Genomic DNA, 10722 nt, shown 5'->3' with positions numbered 1-10722 from the left:
AAATAAACATATGACATTTACAAATTCCTGATATTTAAATAAATAAGAAATTAAAAAAGAAAATTGGAATATTTACTTCTGTGCTACCGGAAACAGTATGTTTTGGATCAATCGCTTCCGGTATAGACCATCACACGCGTACGACATATCTTTTCACCTGAAAGGCACATCCTTTCAGACAAAATGACACTATTTCATTTTGGAAACTGTGTTGCATTAGCGTATGTCCCGTACGTCATAGTCTACAAATGTTCAGGATTGTAAGTACATGCGATTTCGATAAACGCCCCAAGCGGTGCATCAGTACAGATTATGTTTAGTTTGGTTGCAGGAGATGAAGGAGGAGGCAGGATAGGAAACTTAATTCATAATAAGGGACTTGGTCTTCATCCATTGTTTACTTCTGAATTGCCATGTGAAGATATACAACTTGTTTGTGTCACACAGGGCTTTCTCAGGACCCTGTCAGATTAATGGCCCGCAGCCACGTAGCTCCTGACAGAACGAATTCAAGTCATTTCGATACAAAGTTGTTTCGGTACTTGCAAAATGGTTTACACAACTAGAGTGTCATTTTGAGTGAACAGTTTCCAGTAACAGAACGAGCAATATTTATCAATGACAAAATACTTTAAAAAGACAAATTAAATAAGCCAAACATTTTTAAGAGTGTCGAAACGACTTTATTTGAAACTTGCTATTTTATTAATATCAGTGAGCTAAGTGTCTGTGATTGACCCAAAGATTTTGAAAATCCTTTCGTCTTCTATTGATCTGGTGGAGCACAATTCTGCATATGGATAATAGTCCTGCAATTAAGGGATAATTACTGTTTTGAGTAATCAATTAGTTACACAAATTATTTTGAATACAAGCACATTTTTTAACATTTGCAACAAAAAAGGGCATGACTTTTTTGTGTCCATCTGTTTGGAGGAATATATTTATTTTCATGTTTTTAGCCCTTCGTTTTGTGATACAATTTTAGAATTACTAAATGTAAATGGTCAACTGAATACCATTTGGTTGTAGGTATTACATTACCAACGGTTAAGCACATACTTTCTGTTTTTCTCTTGTTTGCCTTATCCAGCCTTTGTTTGCAAGGTCTTTACTTCAGTAAACAAGGTATATCTTATTCTATCTTCATTTAGTTGAAGACCTTGATTTGAGGGTGCTGACTATCTGAGATCTTATTTCTCCTTTAGTCACAGCTGATTGTGATGTAGCATACAAAAATAATTTTTGAATAGACCATACATCATAATAAATTGATTAGAAATCACTTCTCAATACATTAGTTTTGTACAAGGACTGTTATTTAGCATGTTTTTGAATTTTACAAATGTATATAAACCACATATTTTCTGTTACTTTATAGGTGTTTTTTTTTCTAAATTTTCATACCAATAGTTTTTCTAGTTAAACATATCAATCACAATGGCCTCGGAGTGTGTGGTTCTTCAGTTTTTATTATGTTGTTCGTCTGCCGGTTTTGCCCTCTTGGGTTTCCTCAGGACAAACTTTACAATTTTCAGACCCCTAAAGTACTATAAATGCAGCTCCCTATCTAAAATTAGTACATATCTGATTATGACGTAATACAATAGTATGTTCAGATACTCTGTTATGCCTACCATATTCAACAGTATAATAGTCCATATTCTATCAATAGAATAGTTTTTCTAGTTACAGAAAGATGTACACTTTTTATTGAAAAAGTGTATTCTGGAAATTTTACATGTATTCCACAATGAGTTTGGAACTTTTAATATTTAAGTACTGGACTAAAGAATTATTTACTAGTATTCATTTTTCTGTTCCAGAGCAGAGTACAGCGCATTTTGGAAATGTGTGCAGGCAGGAGGTGCCTATCTGTTCACACAACTCTGTAAAATCCTCATCCTTGCTTCTTTCTTCCCATCGACAGACATTGTACCCGGAGGAATGGATGTTATTGGAGTAAGTGTATCATAATTATTTTCAAATCTCAAAAAGAAAAATGAATTTTGGACATGATGAGTTTTTGTTTATATCTTTTTATTTCTCTATTTGTTTTTGTTTTTATTTTTTTAGGAATTTCTCAAATCAACAGTTGATTTAGCAGATCTGATTGGAATTCATTTTGTAATGTCTAAAATTGCTGGGAAAGGTCAGTTAAAATTTATGGTGGCTGGACTTGGCTGGGCAACAGCAGAGCTTCTGATGACCAGGTATACTATTGAAAAAGATAATCAGAAAACAATGTCATTAACTTGTTTTTGATCACGATCGACATAAATCAATGAAAAATATAATTAAAAAAACGTTTCAGCTACTTAAGGAGATTACATTGTAGTTTGTTAAGATGTCAGGACACATATAGCCCTGTGATAGTTTGTACATGTCTATTATGGATAGTTCATGACCTTTTTATATTATGGGATGCTGAAATTTACTTATCCCACTTTTCATTTGAATGTTTATTGTGGAATACAAGCGTAGTTTTATATTTCGGAAACAAGAAAATTCCAGTGAAGACCTGACAGCTCTGCACACAGCTTACATTAGCCTACTGAAAAAAGAATTCTAGAGAAAAAATACACTTTAGGGTATAGGGGCACAACAAATAAATATGAAATAGATTTGACCTTATTGTGTGAAGGCTTTTTATTAGTGTATCTGTGTTTTAGGACAGAAATGTAATTTTCTGAAACATTCATCATAATTGATTATTTTACACAGAATGGTTATATGATCAAATGGTGTTATAACCTAACAATACCCTGGTATATATTACATTCTCTGTATTCTTCGCTCGGATTGATGGATGACCTATTGTCTTACAGGTTTTTACCTCTTTGGGTTGGAGCCAGGGGAGTGGAATTCGACTGGAAGTATATACAGATGAGCTTTGAATCTAACATCAATTTGGTGGGTAGTTGAGGTGTAACACCTTTTCTGTGTTCTCTCTGAAAGTGCATTGTAATATACTGGAGAAAAAAGTGTTCTTTTTCTTCCTTTCAATCTATTCTATATTTCAATACGCTTTGCCAGTATTTCTAGTAAGGTTTGTGACTGTTTATTTACTTGGTTGTTGTGGTCTGTAATAAGTGATTGTTTATGTACTTAGTGTGTGTGTTAAGCCAGACATCTGTATTTGACAAACTGACTATGGACAGTGCTGGTCCATATTTAAATGAGGAATGTATTCATTACTTAACACTGTTTATTGTAGGTCCACCACATTAGTACCGCCATGCTTGTCTGGCTACGGAGCAGGAGTGACCTTCAGAGGTCATTTGTACCAGTCGTTCTGACCTTATTGGCCCTGAGCTGCTACAGGCCACTCATTGTAGAGTAAGTATCTGCAGGACATGCCACGTCCTGGTGCTTTGCCAACTAGAGACTAGAGACAAGAGCTGTGAGTTTTTCAGTACTTCGGGTTCAAGTGTATAAGCCAGATATGAAGGTAGAAGTGATTGGAAAAGCTCCACCAGGGATTGTGGTATCAGAACGTTGATGTGAATATCCTTTCTGTTTTTTAGTTATCAGTTAAGGTAGCAAACTTCAAATAATATCATCTTCATGTGTCATATGTGGCCGTGGAAATGATAGCTGGTTAGGATGAATTGTTCTCTCCAGACTAAAAATAAAAACGGCCAATATGTACTGGTTATAAGACTGATAATTTTAGTGAGACCATTTCTCACCACTAGTTACAGATGCTACCCAGTGATGAAGCGAGCATGAAATAGTGTGTTATACTGATATCTAATTAAAAGATTTGGCCTGAGTATCATTACCGGTACATATCTCCTGAGTAATGTTTTAGGGGTTATCTCCCTTCCCTGTTGGTAGCCAAATATTTTCTTAAGGCCTAAAATGTCAATGTCAAGAAACCTATAATGAATGGAGCCAAATTTAATATCCCCCACAAATGTATTTCAACATAGATAAAAGATTATATTTCAAAAACACATAACATAGGTGCATGATATGAATGGTAATTTGAAATTCCTGTTAGTGACATAAGACCCTGTTATAAAGTCTTTTTTCCAGAGAAAGAAATAGGGTCCAATCATGTCACAATTCTAAACACTAGATTTTATCTTCTGTTGCAGAATATTGATCCATGCAGTTGGCCTAGGGTCCTGGACACTCCTTCTAGCCAAGGCTATGTTTACAGGGTGTGTAGGAGTTATTGCCCTTCAACTTTGTCTCAGTCTCACTGTTCATGCCACCAATTCCTATTATTGAATGAATTTCAATGACTGGTACTGTAAATTTTGGACGAGCTTCCCCTACAGTAAATCTCCACTGTGTCTCATACATAGAGATTTGGAATTGAGAAAAGTGAAAGGAACATGTCTGTTTGAGATATATCAGATTTCCAGAAGAATTTCTCGCGAGATATATCAGAAGATTTCCAGAAGAATTTCTCGCAACAAAATGTTTTGAATGGCAAAATATTTTTATACATGATTTGTATAGCTTTAATGATTCCAATAAGATATTGTGTGCAATTATTGAAATAAAGAATGTTACATGGTTTGCTAAGATGTAACTTTCACCTTTGACTACCAGAAAATAAAAAATAGAAACATTAGGCACATGTTACCATAACATCTTATAGTTTTGTTTGACAAAATTTCATGGTTTTCCAAAAATATATATGATTGATGATGGCACTTGATTTTGTGTAAATTCCAGTCCAACTTCTGTCCATTTATGATTTTATGGTCATTCATGGATTTAGAGTACCCATGAATTCAATGAAAATAAATTCCTCTTAAAAATATTATTTTACAGTAAGTGTTACTATCTTCTACAGGTTATTTCAAGCTTCCAATTTTCCTGTCATAAAATAACCTATGTGATCTTCAGGCATCACCATACATCAGTAGAGATACTATATATCTCAAGTTGATTTAACTGAAAACAAAACCTTCTTTTTGTGAAAATAAAAATGTGCTCTTTACATAATTCTGTTTTAAAAAATCATGTAATAAAGTATTTTTAGCATGAAAAAATCATCGCAGATAGTCCTATTGTTAGGTTACCTGAGCCATAGTCACTAGTGACCTACTGTGATTGCCTTTTGTCCGTGCGTTATGCATGAATTTTGTATGATGATGATTAGAACCAGCTATTATTGTGAATAATTCTGTATTAAATGCCTAGAACAAAATTTTGATACAAATAAGATATATTTGTGAAATGTGTGGTTCAATGTTATGTATTTTTTAAAAGAATTTTTGTAAAACATTTTTATGTTCAACTGTTTTAGGATTAATTGAAAAAATGTATTGATTTATGTTCTTAATAAGTTAATCTTACATAAATATGATTCAGATTAACCTGTCCATTCTGACTTCTTGTGGAAAGCAAAAAATATATATAGCATCTGTCAGATTAACCTATATAAATGAACATTTGATGGAAAACATGTTAGCCAGTTTAACGTTTCTAATTTTAGGCCCCTTAAGAAAATTTGTAACATAGAATTTTAAAGGAATGATTATAACTCTGTATTGAAATTAAAGTCTTTATTTAACATGGTAAATGCCAGTTTCTTCTTAATTGTAAATAGATGTCATAGTGCACTACTGTGAAAATTGATATTTTTTTCTGGAAAATAAAGTAAAGAATAAGTTATTAGAATATTTGAGGTATCCTTTTATTTAAAGTATCAGTTTTATTTCAGCTTTTGAATGTCAAGATAATGTCAGCATGTACCAGTGTGATAATGTTATCGTATGGGACATTGTTAACTGTTTTTGACAGCTTATTACTAGAATAGTGAAGACTGTGAAAAAATGTAAAGCTGTAAAGTCTTGTTGTAACTAGAGTTTGTCTTTATTTAACCAGTTTATTGTTATGCAAGAGTTTGACGAGACCTTTTCAAATTCATTACATATGTGTAGTAAGAGTATATTGTACTAGTATGTGACTAAATGTTTGGTTAAGTATACACCTGTAACTTATATCATTTTGTATGTGTGTAGAGGTACATGTATGTGATGTAGGTTCAGTGAAGTGTAAGAGTATATACACCTGTGTGACTGTTACACCAGGTAAAGAGAATTTTGTACACCTGTGTGACTGTTACACCAGGTAAAGAGAATTTTGTACACCTGTGTGACTGTTACACCAGGTAAAGAGAATTTTGTACACCTGTGTGACTGTTACACCAGGTAAAGAGAATTTTGTACACCTGTGTGACTGTTACACCAGGTAAAGAGAATTTTGTACACCTGTGTGACTGTTACACCAGGTAAAGAGAATTTTGTACACCTGTGTGACTGTTACACCAGGTAAAGAGAATTTTGTACACCTGTGTGACTGTTACACCAGGTAAAGAGAATTTTGTACACCTGTGTGACTGTTACACCAGGTAAAGAGAATTTTGTACACCTGTGTGACTGTTACACCAGGTAAAGAGAATTTTGTACACCTGTGTGACTGTTACACCAGGTAAAGAGAATTTTGTACACCTGTGTGACTGTTACACCAGGTAAAGAGAATTTTGTACACCTGTGTGACTGTTACACCAGGTAAAGAGAATTTTGTACACCTGTGTGACTGTTACACCAGGTAAAGAGAATTTTGTACACCTGTGTGACTGTTACACCAGGTAAAGAGAATTTTGTACACCTGTGTGACTGTTACATTAGGTAAAGAGTATATTGTACACCTGTGTGACTGTTACATCAGGTAAAGAGAATTTTCTACACCTGTGTGACTGTTACATTAGGTAAAGAGAATTTTCTACACCTGTGTGACTGTTATTTCCGGTAAAGAGTATATTGTACACCTGTATGACAGCTATTTCTGGAAAATAGTATAATGCACACCTGTGTGATTGCTAGACCTGGTAAATAGTATAATGCACACCTGTGTGATTGCTAGACCTGGTAAATAGTATAATGTACACCTGTGTGATTGCTAGACCTGGTAAATAGTATAGTGTACACCTGTGTGATTGCTAGACCTGGTAAATAGTATAATGTACACCTGTGTGATTGCTAGACCTGGTAAATAGTATAATGTACACCTGTGTGATTGCTAGACCTGGCAAATAGTATAATGTACACCTGTGTGATTGCTAGACCTGGTAAATAGTATAATGTACACCTGTGTGATTGCTAGACCTGGTAAATAGTATAATGTACACCTGTGTGATTGCTAGACCTGGTAAATAGTGGTACACGTGTGTGAGTTATACCAGGTAAAAGTATGTAGAGGTTCACAATTTAATAAATAATTTAATGTATCTCTGTCTTTATAACCAGGCTGAGTGTAATTAGCATTTGTTAGAATGAGACGTGAAAAGTAACTCTGAATGACAGCCAATGGGCAATTTTTAGATTTTATGTCAATTTTCATGTAAAGATCTAAAACTGATGAATGCACAAGTCCATCACTTGTGATCTGATTTACATCGCTGATGAAGCGTCTCATCTTTTAGATCTTAAATGATAATAAGAGTTTGGTGAAGATACAAAAACATTTTTTTCTTTTGTATCCTTTATGGTAATTGTGTGTTGTTGTAATGCAGAGTTATCTGCTCTTGTCATCAGGTATTGATTGTTATGTCATTTGTTTGCTAGAAGAAGTTATGTCCTTTTCTCAGGACAACAACATGTAAACAGGTAAGATAATTGTCAATACCTGCCTGAAGGGCACTCAACTTTACATTACAAGAAGACAGAATTAAAAAAAATATGCCACCATATATGACCGATGTTTTGGCTAAATTTGACATGCTCATTATCAAATCATCACATAAACAGATAAAGTTGTTTTGGTATAATATTACTGAACAAAGAGTTGTAATGTCCCATTTGCATTAAAACTTGTTCATAATGAAAAGTGTAAGATTGCTGTGACAGATTTATTTGGGTAACAACTCCATAGATTTGTAAAATCTTAATTTTCCTCATCTTTACTGCAGCAGCGTCCTAGAAAAATCAAAATCTGCCAAGTCACCCTTTAGTGTTCCATGATTTGTCATCTAGGCACTCATCAGAGAGCATATAAAAGTGACTTATGAACTATACTTGATCGTGCTAAAGAAGATCAGACATTTCTGTAGGATGTCGGGAGTCCTGGACAAGGACATGTAAACGAAGCACTACGTGATTACTTGTAATGTTCAGGACAGCTTCATCCTCCATGGTATTGTGTACGATGCGAGATCAGATTCAACAAACCTGTATTTTATCATGGGATTTAGCAAATCATTATATTTATATAATATTGGTGTCATTATTAAATAAACATGTTTTTTTTTTAAATTGAATCAGTTTTGTGTTTGTTAAGATACAATATTGTTCCTTGAATAGTCTGTACCTTTCATACTAAAAGTCAGAAAAGCTAACAAGGTACAAGACTTGATGCTGTAGAGTTTTATGGCATCAGCACATTGACCAACTGACCTAAAAGCCATTAGATCTATTGAATTATTACTTTATATTATGGACCTAGTATAATAGTGTTAAAACATAGCTAATGACAATTAAGAAGGACAGGAAAATATTGACATGTTCTTGGTGGTTAAGTGTCAACAGTTACCAGTACAACACCTTTTATATATTTAGAACATCACAGTTCAAATTACATTAAATAGCTTAGTTTTGTCAATCTTGAAGCTTTTGTGATTCTAAATATACAGTAGTATGACATCATTATGTGACAAGGAAATGGAAACCATGGTGATAACAAGACTTTCCTGATTGCAAAGTTACGGAGCAGTTTTTTATTAATGATATTCAATTGGGCAGATAAATTGTAGAATATGGAGAAAAAACACATGATTACATCTATTGTGTTAAAAGTCCAGTATAGTGATTTAGAAGTGGTTTGTTATTTTAATTTCCATTTTGTACTTTTTGGAAATCTTAACTGGTGACTGGATCCATCATATATTATTATGCACTTTGAACCAGGATGAAAAGAAGAAAAAAAAAACAAGGACAAAGGGAAGAAAATGGAGGCAAATGTTTTGTGTTGTGCTGATTTTCTATGGCAGACACCACTTTTTGTATTTATACAGGTAAAAAGAGAAGCTTACGTTTCAATACTTGACCTTTGAAAGACAAACTATATAACGTATGCCACTCACCTTCTCATAATGGTTAATTATCCTACAAAGTGTCATCCCTCTTGTTTGATATGGTATAAAGCAGACACTGATTGGTATCAGACAGATACACATACAAATATAGACATCCCTTAAAATAAACTCTTAAGAGAACTTGCTCTTTGGAGGACAAGAATTTTGTAAATAACATATCTCTTCATAGTGGTTTTAAAACAATCATACAAAGTTTCAATACTCTACCATGACAGTTTACAATGTTATGAAGCGGACACGAATGGATTTCAGATGGATGGACAGACTGATTACTAAAGGATATCTGCAAAAGAAAACATAACACTTTCCTGCCTTTTGACTGTTATTGTGATTACAGCTTCGTAACAAATTGGTACATATTGTAGCAGTATTTTTTAAGTATTTAGTCTACCCTCTTAACGACTCTTGGTGTCAATACATCTAGGATGTTAAGTCTGTCCTTAAACAATCCTGGTTGTCAATACATCTAGGATGTTAAGTCTGTCCTTAAACAACCCTCGGTGTTCTCACATCTAGGATGTTAAGTCTGTCCTTAAACAATCCTGGTTGTCAATACATCTAGGATGTTAAGTCTATCCTTAAACAACCCTGGTTGTCGATACATCTAGGATGTTAAGTCTGTTCTTAAACAACCCTCGGTGTCGATACATCTAGGATGTTAAGTCTGTCCTTAAACAACCCTCGGTGTCGATACATCTAGGATGTTAAGTCTGTCCTTAAACAACCCTCGGTGTCCTCACATCTAGGATGTTAAGTCTGTCCTTAAACAATCCTGGTTGTCAATACATCTAGGATGTTAAGTCTATCCTTAAACAACCCTGGTTGTCGATACATCTAGGATGTTAAGTCTGTTCTTAAACAACCCTCGGTGTCGATACATCTAGGATGTTAAGTCTGTCCTTAAACAATCCTGGTTGTCGATGGATGTTATACAACCCTCTAGGATGTTAAGTCTGTCCTCAATTACATCTACAACAACCCTGGTGTCGATGTTAAGTACAACCCTCTGTCGAGGATGTTAAGTCTGTCCTTAAACAACCCTCGGTGTCGATACATCTAGGATGTTAAGTCTGTCCTTAAACAACCCTCGGTGTCCTCACATCTAGGATGTTAAGTCTGTCCTTAAACAATCCTGGTTGTCGATACATCTATGATGTTAAGTCTATCCTTAAACAACCCTGGTTGTCGATACATCTAGGATGTTAAGTCTGTTCTTAAACAACCCTCGGTGTCGATACATCTAGGATGTTAAGTCTGTCCTTAAACAACCCTCGGTGTTGATACATCTAGGATGTTAAGTCTGTCCTTAAACAACCCTCGGTGTCGATACATCTAGGATGTTAAGTCTGTCCTTAAACAACCCTCGGTGTCCTCACATTTTGGATGTTAAGTCTGTCCTTAAACAATCCTGGTTGTCAATACATCTAGGATGTTAAGTCTATCCTTAAACAACCCTGGTTGTCGATACATCTAGGATGTTAAGTCTGTCCTTAAACAACCCTCGGTGTCGATACATCTAGGATGTTAAGTTTGTCCTTTAACAACCCTTGGTTGCGTCACATCTAGGATGTTAAGTATATCCTTAAACAACCCTCAGTGTCGTC

The 10722-nt window shown here is 34.5% G+C and overlaps 1 protein-coding gene across 1 annotated transcript; it reads left to right on the top strand.

Moving 5' to 3' along the window:
* Positions 1 to 152: 152 nt before the first annotated feature.
* On the top strand, positions 153 to 8279 carry LOC132565593 (BOS complex subunit TMEM147-like). The gene is made up of 6 exons (XM_060230238.1): positions 153 to 260; positions 1827 to 1962; positions 2077 to 2213; positions 2829 to 2913; positions 3218 to 3339; positions 4104 to 8279. Exons 1-6 carry the CDS (start codon positions 184 to 186, stop codon positions 4237 to 4239), a joined length of 693 nt encoding a protein of 230 aa, XP_060086221.1. The 5' UTR covers positions 153 to 183; the 3' UTR covers positions 4240 to 8279.
* Positions 8280 to 10722: the final 2443 nt, after the last annotated feature.

Source organism: Ylistrum balloti, unplaced genomic scaffold (assembly GCF_031769215.1).
Source record: "Ylistrum balloti isolate Yb309-2 unplaced genomic scaffold, AGI_CSIRO_Ybal_v1 Utg369726, whole genome shotgun sequence".
Taxonomy (NCBI): Eukaryota; Metazoa; Mollusca; class Bivalvia; order Pectinida; family Pectinidae; genus Ylistrum; species Ylistrum balloti.
This window is presented reverse-complemented; position numbering and strand designations above follow the sequence as displayed.

Excerpts from the sequence above, each read along its gene's own strand:
- LOC132565593 (XM_060230238.1), top strand. The coding sequence starts at position 184 with ATGACACTATTTCATTTTGGAAACTGTGTTGCATTAGCGTATGTCCCG. Across the intron at positions 1,963-2,076 it reads GAGGAATGGATGTTATTGGA|GAATTTCTCAAATCAACAGT; the intron begins GTAAGTGTATCA and ends TTATTTTTTTAG. Across the intron at positions 2,214-2,828 it reads GCAGAGCTTCTGATGACCAG|GTTTTTACCTCTTTGGGTTG; the intron begins GTATACTATTGA and ends ATTGTCTTACAG.